The following is a 19,481-nucleotide window of genomic DNA, read 5'->3' on the forward strand; positions in this document are numbered from 1 at the left end:
ATGTTGAGCATCTTTTCATGTGCCTGGTGGCCATCTGGATGTCTTCTTTAGAGAAGTGTCTATTCATGTTTTCTGCCCATTTCTTCACTGGGTTAATTGTTTTTTGGGTGTGGAGTTTGGTGAGCTCTTTATAGATTTTGGATACTAGCTCTTTGATATGTCATTTGCAAATATCTTTTCCCATTCCGTTGGTTGCCTTTTAGTTTTGTTGATTGTTTCCTTTGCTGTGCAGAAGCTTTTTATCTTCATAAGGTCCCAGTAGTTCATTTTTGTTTTTAATTCCCTTGCCTTTGGGGATGTGTCAAGTAAGAAATTGCTACAGCTGAGGTCACAGAGGTCTTTTCCTGCTTTCTCCTCTAGGGTTTTGATGGTTTCCTGTCTCACATTCAGGTCCTTTATCCATTTTGAGTTTATTTTTGTGAATGGTGTGAGAAAGTGGTCTAGTTTCAACCTTCTGCATGTTGCTGTCCAGTTCTCCCAGCACCATTTGTTAAAGAGACTGTCTTTTTTCCATTGGATGTTCTTTCCTGCTTTGTCAAAGATTAGTTGGCCATACGTTTGTGGGTGTAGTTCTGGGGTTTCTATTCTATTCCATTGGTCTATGTGTCTGTTTTTGTGCCAATACCATGCTGTCTTGATGATTACAGCTTTGTAGTAGAGGCTAAAGTCTGGGATTGTGATGCCTCCCGCTTTGGTCTTCTTCTTCAAAATTACTTTGGCTGTTCGGGGCCTTTTGTGGTTCCATACAAATTTTAGGATTGTTTGTTCTAGCTTCGAGTAGAATGCTGGTGCAATTTTGATTGGGATTGCATTGAATGTGTAGATAGCTTTGGGTAGTATTGACATTTTGACAATAATTATTCTTCCAATCCATGAGCACGGAATGTTTTTCCAATTTTTTATATCTTCTTCAATTTCCTTCCTAAGCTTTCTATAGTTTTCAGCATACAGATCTTTTACATCTTTGGTTAGATTTATTCCTAGGTATTTTATGCTTCTTGGTGCAGTTATGAATGGGATCAGTTTCTTTATTTGTCTTTCTGTTGCTTCATTATTAGTGTATAAGAATGCAACTGTTTTCTGTACATTGATTTTGTGTCCTGCAACTTTGCTAAATTCATGTATCAGAAGAACATGATTTTTAATGTTTCCATATTGTGCCATCCCCGTGGAGGTAGAATTTATTTTTACAGTCCCTTTGTAGCTTCCTACTTGGAGGAATGTGTGTGTGGTGAAATTGTGGTTTTGGTAAGAAGAAACACACGTTCGCGATTCTTCGTGTGTAAAAGGCAGGTTGTTTTCCAGAAGACTGGATAGACTTTTACTCCAGTAGCTGTTCGTTGGCATCCTATCAAGACTGATTATGTAACAGTAAAAAAAGTAATTGGGGGACGCCTGGGTGGCTCAGTCGGTTGAGCGTCCGACTTTGGCCCAGGTCATGATCTCACGGCCTGTGAGTTCGAGCCCCGCGTCGGGCTCTGTGCCGACAGCTCGGAGCCTGGAGCCTGCTTCAGATATGTGTCTCCCTCTCTCTCTGCTGCTCCCCGCTCTCTCTGTGTCAAAATAAATAAAACATTAAAAAAAAAAAAGTAATTGAAACTTTGTTGGCAGTGGGGACACATGGGATCTCGCCATTGTTCCAATTTCCGTGTTTTTAAAAAATTGTTGATTTTTTAAATGTTTGTTTATTTGTGTGAGAGAGAAAAATCTTAAGTAGGCTCTGGGCGGGCAGCACGGAGCCTAATTTGGGGCTTGAACTCACCAACCAACCGTGAGATCATGCCCTGAGACAAAATCAAGAGTTTTAACGGACTGAGCCACCCCGGCGCCCCCAAATTACTGTTCTTTGAATTTCCTTTCCTGGGCCCTGGGTCCTGTGGGACATGGGGTGAAGGCAAACCGCTAGAGGAGAGCTGAGGATTTTTTTTTTTTAAGTTTATTTATTTAGAGGGAGAGAGAGCAGGGGAGGGGCAGAGAGAGAGGGAGAGAGAATCATAAGTAGGCTTCATGGTGTCAGTACAGAGCCCAGGGTGGGGCTGGATCTCGGGAACCGTTCGAACCAAGAGCTGAACCCATTGCTTAAGGGGCTGAGCCCCCCTGGGGAACTGGTTTTTAAGTGCCTCTCTTGGAGCCGTCTGTATATGGATGTTTGGGAAATCGTGCCCGCTGGGCGGGGGCAGGTGGGGGAGAGTCAGTTGCGTTGCCCAGTTTGGTGCCTTATTCTCTCCCGTGGGGGTGCTGGCCGGATGGCCATGTAGGAACGGCTCTGGGCCTGGTCCTTAGGGCGGCAGGATACCAGCGGGCACAGCACCCAGACCTTGCCCACGTGTTCACACGTAGGCGGCAGAGGCCTGCCAGCGAGGGTGGGTGTGGACACAAAGCATAGGGAACTAGCGCGGCCCCAGTCCTGCTTGGGGTGGCAGGGCCTGGAGGGCTCCCCGGAAGAGGTGCCACTTGAGTAAGTCCTAACCGCGAGTAGGATGGCACAGGCCTGGAAGAGCTGGGAAAGACCCTTCGATGGAAGGAACAGCCTCCAGCAGGTAGTGCGGGGAATGCATGACTAAGATGAACAGATGAGCAGAGGAACTCAAAGCGGAGGGGAGGGGAAGGACCATGGAGTAGGCGGTAGTGCTGGGCGGGGCCTCAAGCGGGGAGGAGGAGCCCGGGGCCGTGCGGGGGTGGGGGGGTGGGGGGGAGGTGTGGGCGTGCATCCTCTGTGGCTGGAGACCCTCACCGGCTGTTGGTGGTGGCTGGAAACACGGTGACACACACGTGTCACATTTACCCGCTGGAGCTTTGATCCACGCGGCCTGACTCCACACCACCCTGTGACAGAGGCTGTCCAGAAGGGACCTGTGCCTCCCCTCGGTGACCGTTACCTCCCCACCAGGAGGTGCAGCTAGGCAGGGTCTTGGCCGGTTCTGGTGATTACAGCCTACCGACCGCTGTCATCGTGTTTTCAAGTAACTTGGTGGCAGATGCAATTTACTTTTTATTGGTCGTTTATTATTGGTCATGTGGCATAAAGATACAAATTGACTGGGCCAGTTTACGTGATCTGGCCCTTCTAAGTGACATAATATACTCCTTCTGCCTGCTTCAGTTTAGTACATTAATTTTACTCTATCTTGCTAATTTTGGAGGTCACATGTTTGTCCCAGTCTATTGGAAACCTAAAGATGCAACTCTGTGTGTGTGTGCGTGCGTGTGTGTGTGTGTGAGAGAGAAAGAGAGAGAGAGACGTGGAGGGGGAGGGAGGGAGGATGAGGGAGAGAGAAAAAACAGCAGTAGGACAGGAGGGAAGAAGAACAGAGAACAGGACTAGAGGAGAGAGCCGGAAACACTCTAAGAAAGTGGAAGGAGTGGGGGGGCGCCTGGGTGGTTCAGTCAGTTAAGCGTCTGACTTCGGCTCAGGTCATGATCCCGTGGCTTGTGAGTTCGAGCCCTGAGTTGGGCTCTGTGCTGACAGCTCGGAGCCTGGATCCCGCTTCGGATTCTGTGTCTCCCTCTCTCTCTGCCCCTCCCCCACTTGTGCTCTGTCTCTCTCTGTCTCTCAAAAATGAATAAATGTTAAAAAAAAAAAAAAAAAAGGAAAGTGGAAGCGGAGAACCCGCCGGGGCAGGTGTCGTGACCTCCACTGAAAGGGGTTGCTGCTAATACACAGTCCTGCCAGCAAATCCTTGCAACTGGGGGCTGGCTCCCATTCTGCAGGTGGGCAGAGTGAGGCCTTGTGAACCTGCCCAAGCTCACGTGGCTGGTAGGCAGCTCGTCGGGTTCCGAGGAGGCGAAGGCGGGACTCAGAGCAGACTGCAGAGGGAGCCACCCATCAAGTCCAGCAAGCGGCCAGTTTGGCCCAGGGTATCTCAAGCTGGCACTGCTGACGTTCTGGGTTGGGTCACACTTTGTGGGGACGGGGGGCCGCCCTGGGCAGCACCCCTGGCCTCTGCTCACTAGATGCCGGTGGCTCCTCCCCAGTCGTGACCACCCAGAATGTCTCCAGACATCGCCACGCGTCCCCGGGGGGACACGTCGTCCCCACCGAGAACCCCAGCTAGAAAACTCCGCAAACTAAGTTGGCAGATGAGCCAAAAGAGAAAAGACCGTGTAGGAAGAATGACTGACTGGAGGGAGATTCGGTGGGAATGTTGGTGTCCCAAACCGGCCACGTGGGGAACGTCATGTGACCCGGGGAGAACTGTACCCCGAGTGAGGGTGTGACGTGGTCGCTTAACCCGGCAGCTCATCGGGTTTTCGCGGCACGTGCGGGTGGACGCGGCCCCGGCTCCGAAAACGGGGCTCGGTGAGGGAAAGTGGCTGGCTCTGGGGGATGGGTGGTTACGGTGCAGGGTCACCAGTGCCACCGGGAGAGCGTCCGTCCGTGGTAGCGCACCGTCCCCGAGGTGGCTGGAGTCGACCTCGGCTCCGTCCTGTTTGCGGTGGAGGCGTCTTAGCCACACAGACCGACGTCGCTATCTTAGGGGCCGGTCTTGCAGCAGGACAGCTAAGCGTCGGAGCCCCTGTGTGCGTAATGACTTTTCGGTTACACGAGACGTCGTGGGAGGCTCTTCTGGGACCTGGGGTCGTGCTTGGGCTCATGCCTGAAAATGAGCTGCTGGGGAAAAGACAGAGCTTCGGAAGCCAGTTAAGAGCACGGAAGGCAAAAGAAGCCCCTCTGTTCGGTCCTCTAATGACGTGCAGGGACACAGGGAGCTGCTGTCGTTCTGTGTTTTCCTTTGAACCTGCAGCAGGCCTCAATGAGGCTAAGTTTAAAACATGAGGTTTCAAATGTACAAAATCCGTGTCTTTCCTTGGGCAGATGGGGGATGTTCTGTATCTTGATAGAGCCGTAGATTTGTGCGTTTCATCATATATAAGTTTTACAAAAAATGAAATGGAGGGTAACTGGGCAGCACCCTGGCCCGTGGCGGCCTCTCTGACTCTGGGAGACTGACCCCTCGGGAGCCGGCCTCCGGCCCCCAGCATTCCGGTGGGACTCGGGGCTCAGCTGGGAGAGGTTATGGTCACGTCCCACTGGAATTGCTCGTGGCCGGGACCTTAGTCAGCGGGTGAAACAAATCCCATTTATTATAGAAAAGGAGGAGTCTTGCCATAAAATAATAATAATACCTGGATGTTGAGAATAGCCAGAAGGATTACGTGTGGAGGACCGCTTATTAATTGTAATTATTTTTACAACCGCCAGAACAGGGCTGGTCAAAGGAGCCAGGGGCAGTTAACATTCCCTGGCCCGGCTTTGCTGCGCTGCTGCCCCTGGGGTGTCTTGAGGTCAGAGAGCCTGCACACGGTTTAAAAGGGCAGAGAAAAATAGAAATCTCTGCCTTGTTTCTTTTTAAGAGTGAAGGAAACCTCCTAAGCAGCCCTCAATCCCACCCTAGCAGACCCCCTCACGTTTCGTTGGCTGGGATGGTGCCACACAGGTCAGTGTCTCGGCCATGACTTGGCAAGAGGTAGGAGACCACCAGAATGGCCCGATTCATCTCTCGGGACTCAGAAGGGCCCAGTGTCCCCGTTCAGTCATAGCAGTTGGGAGCAGCACGAACGATCTGGGTTCCCGTTTTCAGGAAGGAAGGGGGAAAGGTCGGTGGACAGGCAGAGACCAAGCTCTGCCCCCGCCATGTGAAGAGGCACGACGCAGGCCTTTCCCTCAGTCTGGCCCCCGAGTTCTTGGGGCCAGGGCTTCTGTGCTTCCCACGTTACAGATGAAGGCCACCCAAGGTCACACAGCTTGTAGATGGGAGAGCTGCCCTCTGGACCCAGGGATCCCAGCTCCAAAGGCATGCTTCTTTCCCTGGGCTGCTCGGACTTTGCAAGATGCAAACCCAGGTACCAGCGTAAGACACTGATTGTTTCATCCCAGGCCACGTGCAATAATAGATAGCCGTGACCCATCCCAGGGTCCCCGCGAGATCCTCTTTTCAGATCCCACACCCGGGGAGCGTGCAGCCGGACGTCAGCAGCTCCTGGCTCACCTCCGGTTAGGAAGGCCCTTCAGGGGCGCCTGGCTGGCTCAGTCGGTGGAGCATGCAACTCTTGATATCAGGGTTGTGAGTTCAAGTCTCATGTGGGGTGTAGAGATTATTTAAAAATCTTTTTTTTTTATTTTTTAATGTTTATTTATCTTTGAGAGAGAGAGAGACAGAGCATGAGCGGGGCAGGGGCAGAGAGAGAGGGAGACACAGAATCCGAAGCAGGCTCCAGTCTCTGAGCTGAGAACACAGAGCCCGACACGGGGCTCGAACTCATGAACGGTGAGATCATGACCTGAGCTGACGTCGGACACCCAACTGACTTGAGTTACCCAGGTGCCCCCCAATTTTTTTTTTTTTTTTTTTAGAGAAGCAGGGACACCTGGGTGGCTCAGTGGGTTAAGCGTCTGACTTTGGCTCAGGTCATAATCTCACGGTTCGTGGGTTCGAGCCCTGCGTCGGGCTCTGTGCTGACAGCTCAGGGCCTGGATCCTGCTTCGGATTCTGTGTCTCCCTCTCTCTCTGCCCCTCCCCTGCTCGCGCGCGCGCTCTCTCTCTCTCTCAAATATAAATAAACGTTTAAAAAAGGGAAAGTCTTTCACAAAGGGTGTGGATGGGGGAAGCCTTTCCTCCAAGAGGGTGGGCAAGCAGCATGTGGCAGTCAGGCCGTGGGCCCTGTCCCTGCGCTGCTGGTGCCCCGGGGTGACTCAGGACGGGAGATGTGGGATCCTTGGCCCCGTTCGTTTTCTGCCATCCTGTCTGTACCAGGTGGCATCAGCGTGGCCACCCCTGTCTTTTCCACAGGCTGCCCTCATGGGGAAACCCTAGTATTCATTAAACAGCATTTCCTTTGGATAAAATGTCTGGGTGGGGAGGGTGTGGTTTGCTTTCAACCCCATGATCTAAATCCTCCCTGGCTTCCTCCCTGCCCCCCCCCCCCCCCCCGGCGCCTCCGTGCGGTGCTGAGCTCCGTGCAGGTTCCCCACGGGGCGGGTGCTGGCTCACACCTCCCCGCACCCCAGAGCTGCCTTCCTCCTCAGCGACTCCTGGGCCAGTGCCTCCGATCTCTTAAGACCTAGGTGTATGTGCGTCTCGGCAGGAAGCCTGGGCTGACCCGCCTTCTGGAACAGGTGCCCCGCCAGTGTGAACCTGGAGCCCTCCAGGCCTCCCTCCTCTGCTCAGGGCCGAGGGATTAAAAATCACCCCTGTTGTGTAGACTCTGGGACAAGACGGTTTGCGAGGAGTCGCTGGCGTGTCACTGGGGGCTGTGGGGCCAGATCGTCTGGGTTTACGTCTTGTTTCTTCCCCTTATCTTGGGCAGGCTGCTTATTCTTCCTCTGCCTTAGTGCCCTCGTCCGGAAAATGAGGGGGATGATAACACCCACGGCGTCAAGCAGTCGTTGGTGAGGATTCCATTTAGCTCTTACACCCCAGACGCATACTCTGCCCACGTGTCTGTCTCTCGCCACGTCTTCTCACTGCCTTTCCTGTACGTAGCACAGGCGTTCAGAAGGCCTTCAGTAAATGTCCATCGATTGAATGAACCCCCTAGTCCGTCAATATTATTCTGGCTTTTTCATGACCCTCTGGAAACGAATCAATCTCAGGTTGATGTCAGCAACACAGAAGTGATCTGGCTTCATGCACGATCCCTTAGGACTCCTGTAGGTGCCCCGAGATGACCCACAGCCCCGAATATGATTGGGCTCTGGCATCGTGACTCGGAAACAGGACCGCCTGAGCCCTGGGTTCATCCTGGCCTCCAGCTCCTGGCTGATGACGGGTCCTACAAAGCGGGGTAACACGGCAGAGTCTGTGACTTGTCCGGGAAAAGTTGGGAGAAGGGACCGTCTTCGGAGCCCCGTGACTGGGTTGGATGGAGAAATTCAACAAAGCTCCCTACCTCGGAGAGCACGGGGTGCCCGTTCGGGTGCGTTTTCTCTATTTTGACTCCTCTCTCTCGCCCCCTCCGTCCTTTCCGTAGCTACTATGCTGTCCTGTACCCCATGGTGTACCCCATGAAGATCACGGGGAACCGTGCCGTGATGGCGCTCGTCTACATATGGCTTCACTCCCTCATTGGCTGCCTGCCGCCTCTCTTTGGTTGGTCGTCGGTGGAGTTTGACGAGTTCAAGTGGATGTGTGTGGCTGCGTGGCACCGGGAGCCCGGCTATACCGCCTTCTGGCAGATCTGGTGTGCCCTCTTCCCCTTTCTGGTCATGCTGGTGTGCTATGGCTTTATCTTCCGCGTGGCCAGGGTCAAGGCGCGCAAGGTGCACTGTGGCACCGTGGTCATCGTGGAGGAGGACCCCCAGAGGGATGGGAGGAAGAACTCCAGCACCTCCACCTCCTCCTCCGGCAGTAGGAGGAACGCCTTTCAGGGCGTGGTCTATTCGGCCAACCAGTGCAAAGCCCTCATCACCATCCTGGTGGTCGTCGGTGCCTTCATGGTCACCTGGGGCCCCTACATGGTTGTTATCACCTCTGAGGCCCTCTGGGGGAAGAACTATGTCTCCCCGACCCTAGAGACCTGGGCCACGTGGCTGTCCTTTACCAGCGCCATCTGCCACCCCCTGATCTATGGGCTCTGGAACAAGACGGTTCGCAAGGAGCTGCTGGGCATGTGCTTTGGGGATCGGTATTACCGGGAGCCGTTCGTGCAGCGGCAGAGGACTTCCAGGCTCTTCAGCATTTCCAACAGGATCACAGGTAACCTGGGGACTTGCGGGGAGGGGGAGGCCCACCTCGGGCGGGAGGCCCTCTGCCGTGTTGACGGGTGAGCTCTCAGACCGATGGCGGCCTCGAGGCTCCAAGCACGGTGTGCGTCGGGGGAGGAACGTCCCGGCGTGTCCCCCGTGATTCCCAGGCGGCTTTCGGCAGGGGACACCAGAGTTCAGAAGTCCGTTTTCGGGGTCCCCAGCCACGGCACGCTGGCCTTTCTACAGACAAAAGAACCCAAGCATTGGACCGGGGTCCCCTCCGCTGTTGGCCAGTCCCTTCGTGTCGGTGTTCTGTAAAGCAGAGTCCACCTTCAGGCACCCCCGCCCCTCCTCGGCTCCTCCTCCCCGATCGTGCTCCTCCCCCCCCATCGCGCTCCTCCCCCCCATCGCGCTCCTCCCCCCCATCGCGCTCTTCACCCCCCATCACGCTCCTCCCCCCCATCGCGCTCCTCCTCCCCTCCTCGGCTCCTCCTCCCCGATCCGCTCCTCCTCGGGCCTCTCATGCTGGTCAGCGGTTTCCTCCTGCCGGTGCCAGTAATTCACGTGTGTCGGCGCCAAACGCCAGCCCTCCGCCCTGCCGCCTTGAAATGGCACTGTCCCCTGTGTGTAAAGCTGCTCCATCCGGTAACTGATCTGGGAGCTAACAAGCTTCTGGAGGTGATCCTCTCACCTTTGGTGAGACCCAGAGGACTCGCTCTAGGCAGGGATAGATTTTTTTTTTTTTAGCCCTTTTTATTTGGAAATAATTGTAGACTTGGAGAAGAGCTGGGAAGAGAGGACAGAGACTTCCCACCCACCCCGCTCCTCCTGGCGTTCACATCTGGCCGAATCATAGCAGTTACCAAACCAAGATATTAACATTGGGGCAGTGCTGTTAACTATGCACTGCTTGAGGCAGATTTCCCCCGTGTCCCCAGTCAGGTCCTTTTGCTGTTCCAGGATCCAGATCGCGATCAGGTCATGGCTCCCTTTGTCTTCTTGAAGCTTTGACAAGTCTTTGTTCTTCCCTTGTCTTCTGTGACATTGGCACTTTTTTAGAGTACTGCTAAGGGGGTTTTTAGGATGCCCTTGGTTTGTGTTCAGCTGATGTGTTGTCAGGATTAGAATGAGGTTCTACGTCTTTGGCAGGAATGCCGGGGGAGGGGGGGGTGCTGTGGTCTTCTCCGTGATCACATCAGGGGCACATATGTCATTATGTCTTATTACTGGTTTAGGTTGCCTTGACGTCTCGGTTGATGCTTTGGCTCAGGCTGCTATCACCAAACACCATAGACTAGGGGGCTTAAACCATAGACCTGTATTTCTCACATTTCGGGCAACTGGAAGTCTGAGGTCAAGGTGCCACGTGGTTGGAGCCCGGTGAGACCACTCTTCCTAGCTGTCCCCTTGCTGCATCCTCACGTGGATATGGGGAGATGGGACAGGGCAAGCCCTGTGGTCTCTTCTTATGAGGCCCCCACCCTCATGACCTCATCTGCTCCGGATTACCTCCTGAAGGCCCTACTTCTGGATACCATCATACCGGGGTTAGGGCTTCAGTGTATGAATTTTGGGGGGAACACACTGAGTCCGCACAGTTCAGGAGGCGTCTGCCAGGCTTCTCCATCGTAAAGTCACTGTTTTTTCCACTGTAATTAAGAAATACACTGGGGGAGAGCCTTCGAGGCCCTGCAAATACCCTGTCTCTCCCTCAGCCTTCACCCACTACTCTTAGCATCCACTGGTGGATCTTGCCTCCAGCGGTTATTGCCGTGTTGTTCCGATGGGGAAGTAGCCGGATTTTTAGGGCCATGTTTGAGGGAGATTATCACCCGGATGAGCCGTTGGAAGAGAGATTTGAGCGCTCTTGGATCGACTGGGAAAAGCTAGTTCAGGTTACAGTTCTCTTCTTTTTCTGGGTGACTTTGGGCAGCTCAGACCGCTCGAGAGAAAGGTTCCTGTTCGTGGAATAGAGAGGCCTTCCACCTTCCCTCTCAAGAACGAATTCCCCGGGGTTGTGCGTACTCAGCGGTAGTATTGTTGGGAGATCTTTTCCACGAGGCAGTAAGAAACCAACATCACTGATTTATTCCGTGGGCTGATGGAGTGTTACTTCTTGAGAGAGGAAGGAAGTCGGGGGCTTTTTCTTCTTCTTTTTCTCTTTTTTTTTGTAAGTAGGCTCCATGCCCAACATGGTGCTTGAATTCATGACCCTGAGATCAAGAGAGGGAGTTTTCATTCTGAGCAGAGGAGAAGAACCTTTCCGTACCCCAGTATTGTAACCACCGAAATGCCCATCGCCTGCCCCTGCAAGTCCCTGTTGCCAAGTACAACTTGTGAGCCAGGACTGCATTCACGGTCTGGCTTCATTTCTCCGAGTAACTTACTCAGATTTGGTAAAATCGCTCCTCTTTTAGGCAAAAAGTGTATGTTTTGCCCTCCATTGAAGTGAAGAGTGGGGAAAGAGAAAGAAAGAGGGAAGAGAATAGAGGAGGAGAGGGTAGCCAGCACCAAAACAAACATCGGCTTTTGGCCAGCATTTTCCACGCAGGTCGCCTGTGGTGGTGTCGGCAAAGGCCATGGGGCCGGGAGAACGCTGGGACGCCCGCTGTGGTTTGGTGGGCAGGTCCGTGGCAGCTGGTGGCCTCCTCCTCGCTGAGGGATGAGCAGTCTTGTGGGAGGCTTTTGGGTTGCAGAGTGTGTGGGCCGATGGGCTCTGTGTACTTGGCCTTCCCCAGCTCCTGAGTGTTGGACACGGAGCAGAACTCGGCTGCCTTTGCTCCAAGCCCCGCCCGCCCTGGGAATGCCCATGCCCTTCTGGGCCGAAGAGGGAGGCCCAGCTTCCACCTCTGGGCCTCGGTCCCTCTGGTCGAGCCAGGGAGCGCGGACCCTCCTCTGATACCCCCTGTGGGCCTGGGTTGCATCCGCCCAGACTCCTGAACCCCAATCCGCTTTCCGTCCCTGGAGCCTGCGTTCTAGGCCACCTCCCTCACCTCCGGGAGTGCTGAGCTCGGTGGTAGCAGAGGGAAAGAGGGGGGTAAGACCCCTTCCAAAGGAGCAACAGAGGTCTGGAGGGTCTGTCTTGCTCCTCTCCGTTTGCAGGGCCACCTGGCTGCTGCTCGCTCGCAGGCGGTCAGCCCGGCCACGGCCACGGTGGTCTGGCCCCCGTGACTCCTCACACTGCCGGAGACCAGGGCATGTTCCGGCTTTCACCACAGCCTCAGAGATGGTGTCCAAACCCCACCGCGGCCTCGGCCAGCCCACTTGGCAGTAGACTGTCCCCCATGGGCCTCTCCCCCAGCCAGGCTTCCCGCGGAGACATGGACACATTCTGAGGCTGGGGCCCTGGACGGGACCAACATGTCTGGGCCCTTCTCTGGTACTCATCTCTACAGCAGCACCCAGCAGGGCCCTCTGCACCAGTGTGGTTCCCGAGTTCGTGAAGGGGTGGTCCTGAGAGAAGCCCCCGCCCCCACCCCCAGTCGTGTCCTCCTTAGCTCCAGGGAAGGCAGGAAAGCGCTTTCTCCATCACCTCGCACCCTCTGAAAACTCAGGACGCAAGTGAAGGTCGGAGCCAGTAAGGATCCGAGCCGTCTCCTGTCTGTAAGGGGACCGTGGGGGTGGGTGGCGGCGGTCTCTTCGGCCTGCTAGGCTGTAGGTGTTCCTCGCGAGGCCAGAGGACTTTGACTCTGTGTGCTGCCTTGTTAATTGCTAAGAGCTCCTTCTCCTGACCTCCGTGGTCTCCGGAGCGTCCGGCTCTTTTGTTCCTGGAGTCGTCATTCTCCCGGTGTTCTCCAGGACCGCGCAGAATTCTTTGTTTTCTTAAGCTCCCTCCACGGCCTCCGCTGAGATCCGTTTCTTTCCCTTCTTCCTCCGGTATTCCTTCTCTCAAGCTGGGGCCTCTCCTGGAGTGTCCAGTGACGAGGCCCTGGGCTCGGGTGGAGGCCCCGCATCGGGAGCAGGAGGCGCTCGGCCCCCCGGGGAGGGTCCTCCCTCTTCTGCTGAGCGAGCTGAGGGGCGGGGGTCCCACTGTTAGCTCCGCAGCCTGGGTGCTCTCACTTTCTCCGGTGATGCCTCGGCCGTCCCCGGGCCTGCTCCTCTCGCCGTCCTGCCGGCGAGGCGTCCGGGCTGGGCGGAGCCGGCGGAGGGGACCCGCCCCTGCCCAGAGACACTTTCCCTCCGGCCCCACCTGCCGCGGGGGCTCCTGGCCTCCGGTTCCTCAGCTTCCGGGCCCAGTGCGAGAACCGGCCTACCCCCAGGCCTCCCGGCCGCCGGCCTCCGCTCCCTGGGTCCGGCCCGCGGTCCTCGTCGGCACCTTCCCGTTGGCGGGCACTCTCTCCCGCTTGGCGCTTCACGCCTCCGGAACGCAGATTCCCCTCTGCCGCTCGGACCTCAGGAGGTCGCGGCGCCTCCGCGTTGCGCGTTTAACCGGAAGATGGTCTCCCAAGACCGCTGCCTCGAGGTCTCCCTGCCACCCGCCTTGTTGGGGTGTGTCGTTGTTGGGAGAGCTTCCTCTTTGGGGGAGCCACGCCCCCGGGGCAGGAACGAGGGGCAGAGGGGGAGAGGGCGGTCGGGGGCTCCCCGTCTTGCGGTGGGTTGACGGCGCGGCTTGCGAGTGACAGAGGGGACAGGAGAGCGGGGGCGGGGGGGACCGCTGGAGTGGGAGGGACGGGGGCTGCCCCGGCGGGACCTGGACCGTGCTGACGGCGCCGACTCTGCCTTCCAGACCTGGGCCTGTCCCCACACCTCACGGCGCTCATGGCAGGTGGACAGCCCCTGGGGAACAGCAGCAGCACCGGGGACACCGGCTTCAGCTGCTCCCAGGACTCAGGTAAGCCTCCCGCGTGTCACACGCCCTGGGGCCTGCTTAGGAGCCAGCGGGAGGGACCTCCCCATGCGTGCCTTTCCGGTTGCGGCTTTGAGCTCGCCAGCGTCTCGGGGCCTCGGTTTCCGCCCATATCAAACCGGGATTTCCCTCCCTCTTCTCTCCGCCACCCGGGGTTGTTGTGAGATCCAAATGAAGCCAACCCCTTTGAGAAGCTGAAGTGCCACGTGCCCGTGAGTTGTTACCCTGAGTGTGACACCCTCCGCCCCCACGGGCTCTGGGGTCCAGCTGCCTGGTGTTCAGTGTCTCATTGGCCTTTTCTGAGCTGTGCCATCTGGGGCAAGTTGCTTAATCTGTAAGTCTTGGAGCACCCCGGGTGTGAACTGGGGTTAGCTGGCCCCCATCACGGCAGCTCCCCTGAGGCCACATCCCTGGCTCACCACCCTGGTGTGCTTTGTGCCCTGCCTTTGAGAAACTCGGTCTCCCCCAAGGGACACGTCCCCAGCACAGATGCTCCCGTCCCCCGTGGCTGCCCCCAGGGGACCCTGCGGGCTGAGCTCCTCCTTCAGGAAGTCCGCCTAACATGCCGCTGGGCACCTCACCAGGCCCTGGTGAGAGGCGGTGGGCAGAGGCGTCTGTTCCCCATCCTGGGGCTGTAGGGAGTGGGGCTGAGCTGGAACAAGGCGCAGAGGGCTGGGCAGTGGCGGGGGGGGGGGGGGGGGGTTGCTCCATCCCTGCTGCCCGGAGCTTGTGAAAACTCCTCTCTGCCTTGACCTGAGTCTCCCCCCGCCTCAGCCTGGGACCTCGACGCTGGGGTGGGCCGTGGGCAGGGACCGAGACCAGGCCTTCTGGCGTGGACAGTTTTCCCTGGAGGCAGAATATTCCCTGAGAATGTTCTTTCACCCGTCAGCCAGCGGGTTGAACCACTGTCACACCGTCTCCTCTTGCCCCGCGTCCCTCGTGTGAGTTGAAGGAAGGGAAGGTCTCTGGGTCACTCCCCAGGCTCTTTCCCCATTTGCAGACGACCAGCAGGGATCCGGAGGCAGTGTGACATCCATGCATTCAACAAATGTTTATGTGCCCAGCCCTCGCTCTGGCCAGACTCTGTACTAGGTTCCAGAGATCCAGTGGTGAGCTGTACTCATGGAACTTTCTGTGGACCTGGGAAGACGGCCCGTCATCCCACATGCTTTCAGTAATTCTGCTATTAAAGATTATAACTGGGGGGGGGGGGGGCAGCTTTGGAAGGGAGAATTAGAGCAGCTTCTCGGAGAGTGACATTGAACCCCAAAGAGCAAGGAGGTGGCCAGGCAGAAGGCATAGGCGTCGTAGCCGGAGAAGGAGCATGGCCTGGGCCGTCACACGGACCCGAGCGTGTGTGACTTCCAGCCCCGCCGTTTATCGGCTGTAGTCGTGCCTCCCCGATTAGCTCCTGCCGTGTGCCGAGCGCTGTGCCGCATCTTTCCACGTCTCAGCTCACGGTCCTCAGCCAATCCGTGAGGTGGACCGAACTACCATCCCCGCGTCGCAGCCTTGAGGACGCTGAGGGATTTGGCACCTGCCCGAGATCCTAGGTCCGCGTGGAGCGCGAACTGGTGCTCTGACTCCCAGGGAATGATCTTTCTGGAGGCCAGGCAGTGATGCCTCTGTGGCTTGCTCTGAAACAGCAAGAGGACCCCGGGGCTGCCCTGTCTCCCTCGTTTCCCCAGCACTGAGGCCTTGAAGGATTGAAAGCTGGAGACCGGGATGGAACGAGGCTGGGGACGGTGTCAGGCCAGGGTCCCGGCTCAGCCCAGCCCTCTCTAGTATGATCCCCTGCCTCCCTGCCTTTGTTTCTCCGCTCTTTTAGGGGGTATATTTTTCAATTCTTTTTTGATCCTCAAAGAACTCTACCTTTTCCGGTTTGAAATGTTGATTTAGCACAACATATTTTAACAGTGACGGGAATTCAGACCATAAGAAGGATCCTCAGAACACAGAGCTCCGAGGGCCCTGCCCTGCACTGAGCCCTGCCCCCGCCCCTCCCACCCAGGCCTGGCCGACTTCACACTGTGTGTGTGTGTGGGGGGGGGGGGGGGCAGGGGGGGCAGCCCCATGGGCCCGCTGCAGACTCCCCGGGATGACACCATGCACACGGTGTCCCTCGGGCACCTGCACGTGCTGTGGGACCATGGTCGCACCTGTTGGTGGGATTGAATATGTGGGGACGAGGAGGCGAGAGAGGTAGAGAAGGAGGCGGTGAGGAGGACCTTGCACCCCTGGTTCCGTGTGCACAATCCGCCCTTGGTTTCAGGGACAGATGTGATGCTGCTCGAGGACTACACGTCGGATGACAACCCTCCCTCCCACTGTACTTGCCCCCCCAAGAGGAGGAGCTCGGTGACATTTGAAGATGAAGTGGAACAGATGAAAGGTTGGTCTGTGGCTCACTGCTTTGGGACAGCCCGGGGCGGGGCGGGGGGGTGGGGGGCAGCAGAGGGAAAGGATCCGGGGAAGATTCCTTGGCTCAGCCCTGCTCGCACCCCCAGCGTTCCAGGGCTCCCCGCTGTGCCGGCCACCGTGACCGTTCCCGACCCTGCTGGCCTCACTTGTCCCCGGGCCTCCCCTTGTTGGGGCATGCGGCCCCCGGGCTGGGAAGGTGGGGCTGTCGGACTCTAGATAGATGCGCACGCGCACGCACAGCCCCCATCCTGATTCCCATCTGCTCCCTCGGGAAGCCGCCGGACTGGAGAAAACTTTCTGAGCCCTCCACAGTCTGTCCCCTTTGCCGACGCGGTGTGGGTATAAATTTGAACTTGCCCTCTCTGAGCCTCCGCTTCCTCACGGGGAAAATGGAAGCAGTGGCTCCACGAGTGCTCCCCCCTGAGCAGAGGCTGTCGCCTCGACCATCTGTCGTCCCTGGAGTCGATGAGGGCGTGTGAGCCCGTGAGGGGAGTGGGCTCCCGCATTTCGTCTCCCACGTGTCCTTGTCGCCTCTGGGACGTAGGGTCTGGTTTCCCATCCGGACAAGCGTGTTAGAAGAGCGACAGGGGACCATCCAGACCGCCCACGACGTAAGACCCTGTCCTCTGGATCCCCGCACGCGAGGGCGGCCGCCAGAACCACTGGGTGGGATGTGGGAGAGTCGGGATCAGGACAGCGGACTGTGGCCGTCGACATGGGTCCCGTCAGAGCTTTAGGATCGTAGGAATCCCTCCTCTTCTCCTGCCCCCCTCCCTGACTCCTGCCCGACTGGGGCGGTCGCAGAGCTCAGGAGGCAGATCGGCCACTCTGCCGGCAGAGTAGACTCAGGAACAGAGGACGGCCTGCAGCCTCATGGGCTCTGTGATATATTAGCCCGGAACCAAAGCATGAAGGACTCCCCCCCCCCCCCCCAACCCCCAGACTGCCCAGCCCATGGGGGCCAGTCTGGCCCCTTCAGACCCACTTAGTGGGGATGGCGGTTCTGAGGGCCTGTCTGCCGGCAGGGAGGAACAGGGCCGCCCTCGGGTCGCAAGTGAGACGGGCCGGGAGAGGCGATGTGTGCCCCCCCCACTCTTTGCTCCATTCTTGTGTCCGGCTGCAGACTCCCTGAGGCGGGGTGATGGGTGGATGTTGCCTCCTCTCCGGAAGAACATTGAGGGGTAGGAGACACACCGTCGGGAAAGCTGGCAGTGAGGGCAGTGGTGATGAGTGGCGCTGGGCGTGATGTTGCAGACTCACCTCTCTCTGTTTCTAGTTGTTGGGGGTCCTCATCCTGGGTGGGGCGCGCGGACCTCTGTGTTCCTTCCGACCCGAAGGCTCTGGGGGGTCTGAGCCTGTGTGGCCGGGAGAGAGCCCACGCTCAGGATTGTGGAAGTTTGTAGCGTAGACATTGTGTGGTCCTCGGGAGCTGGAACACCAGAGAACTCGTTCAGAGATGGAGAATTTCGAATACCCTCACCCGGGAGTATTTATCAAGCCTTTCTCACGGGCCAGACCCGAACATCTCAGAAGGACCTGTTTACCGATCGCAGAAACCTCCTGGAGAGGGGCGCCGGGGCCTTCTCGCTACGGATGGGGAAGCGTCGGTTGGGATACTTCCAGGCGTCCCCTGCTAGTAAATGGGGAGTCGAGGATTTCGGCCCCGGGGAATCTGACCGCAAAAGCTATGCCCTCAACCCCCTCGGTGGTGAGGCGTCAGCCGGAATATTCCCGCTAGCCCTCGGTCCCAGCCCTCCGCTAACCGTGTCTCTGCTTCTCCCTCAGATGCTGCCAGGAACCCTATTTTGCACGTGAAAGCCGAAGTGCACGAGTCCCTGGACAGTTACGCAGCCAGCTTGGCCAGAGTCATCGAGGCCGAAGCCAAAATCAACCTGTTCGGGGAGGAGGCTTTGCCAGGGGTCCTGGCGGCCGCGCGGACCGTCCCAGGGGCCGGCTTCGGGGGCCGCCGAGGCAGCAGGACTCCGGCGAGTCAGAGGCTGCAGCTGCAGAGCATCGAAGAAGGGAACGTTTTGGCTGCGGAACAGAGATGAGAGCCCGGGGTGGACCGTCTGTCCCGCGGGGTCGCCCGGGGACAGAACACCTGAGGTGTGGCCAGCAGGAAACACCGAACGGCGTGTCTCGTGAGGCCGCGCGTGGGCACCTTGGAGGTCCTGGCGATGGGACCAGCGGCGTCTGAGGCACGAAGGAAAGCGGACGGAGGTGTGGCCAGGACTTTCCGGGAGGTGGGGCGTAGAAGGGACTAGAGACCGGGGCTGGGAAGGAAACCACCAGGTGGCTGACTCCCTCTTCCTGACCCGGGCGCCCGGCAGGGATCTCAGACAGTGAGCCCTTCCCAGCGCGCTTCGGGGGACAGCACGTCCTAACCACGCGAGACCAGCCCCCGGCGTCTGCGTGGTTGATGCGGACCCCGTGGGACTGGGGTTCTGCACTGAATGGTCCCCAGAGGAGACCCTGGAGCAGGGCCGGTCAGATGGGAGTTCCCACACTTCCATCCCGGTCGTGACCTTGCAGTCCGCATGGAGCCACCTGCTGGTGCCAGTAGGGACGATCCACAGGCCCCCTCCTCCGCCCCGGGGCGGAAGCAGCAGGCCTGAGGCTGCTGTTGCTGAGAATGGGGGCCGTTCTGCCTGCCTCTCTATTGACTGATTCTTTCAAAAGAAGGGAAAAACCACTGTCAAAGTCACGAGGAAGGAGCAGGTGCCAGATGTTTCATTTCCAGAATTTAAAACAAAAATGTGTTCGGTTAGGACAGGCCATGCTCCTCCCAAGCAGGAATGGGCTGTGGTGCCCAGCACGGCGGGGACACAGAGATACCGTAGTCACACAGGACAGCCTCCTCTGACAGGCTGTGGTGGCCCCGCGACCAGTCAGAATTGCAGCTTCCAGCTGCACAGGGACAGTACCCCCCCCCACCCCCCCATGCAACGGCTGCTGGTCCCCTGGCCCCGGGGCGTGGGGCAGGATGGAGTGCAGACGTCGCTGCACCTGTGCCCCTCGAAGCCGTCCATCCGGAAAGTGGGAAAAGGGGGCCAGAAGTGGGATTTGAATGGTCTCCAAGGTCATTTCCAGCTGTGATCTTTGACGTTCTCTATCTGTAGGTTAAAGATGGGGGCGGTGGAGGGGGGGAAGTGGACCCTCCCATGGGTGCAGGCACATCTTTCCAGATGGTTTCTGATGGGTGCATGAAGCCCTGCGGGGCAGGCGCGGTGTGTGGGCTCGTCAGACCTGTTTCGAGCAGGGTCCTGAGCGACCACCCAGGTGTAGGCTTGGAGGAAGAGGTGGAAGGGGAGCGTCGGGAACGTGATTCATCTGGTTAGAGCGCGCCCGCCTCCCCCTTCGATCTGGGACATTCGTTGACGTGTGGGCTTGCAGTAGTGCTGTGGTGACTTGGGAAGCCGTCGAACCGCCTGGGTCATCAGCCGAGCGCCAGACTTTCCCCGCTCTGGCAATTCTAGGCGGGCCGCAGGGGGCAGATTCGCGGAGATCCAGCCGCCCCAGGAAGCACAC

At 57.7% G+C, this 19,481-nt stretch overlaps 1 protein-coding gene across 11 annotated transcripts in view; it reads left to right on the forward strand.

The window, feature by feature from the left end:
• Positions 1-18,660, forward strand: part of GPR161 (G protein-coupled receptor 161) — a 49,603-nt gene extending 30,943 nt beyond the window's left edge. For all 11 annotated transcript variants that reach the window (XM_053209076.1, XM_027046147.2, XM_053209075.1 and 8 more), the window contains 4 exons: positions 7,972-8,696; positions 13,413-13,517; positions 15,805-15,924; positions 17,739-18,660. In XM_053209076.1, coding sequence (XP_053065051.1) covers positions 7,972-8,696; positions 13,413-13,517; positions 15,805-15,924; positions 17,739-18,004 — 1,216 coding nt within the window. In that variant the 3' untranslated portion in view covers positions 18,005-18,660. The remainder of the gene's footprint in view (positions 1-7,971; positions 8,697-13,412; positions 13,518-15,804; positions 15,925-17,738) is intronic.
• Positions 18,661-19,481: the final 821 nt, after the last annotated feature.

The sequence above is a fragment of the Acinonyx jubatus genome, chromosome E4 (genome assembly GCF_027475565.1).
Source record: "Acinonyx jubatus isolate Ajub_Pintada_27869175 chromosome E4, VMU_Ajub_asm_v1.0, whole genome shotgun sequence".
Taxonomy (NCBI): domain Eukaryota; kingdom Metazoa; phylum Chordata; class Mammalia; order Carnivora; family Felidae; genus Acinonyx; species Acinonyx jubatus.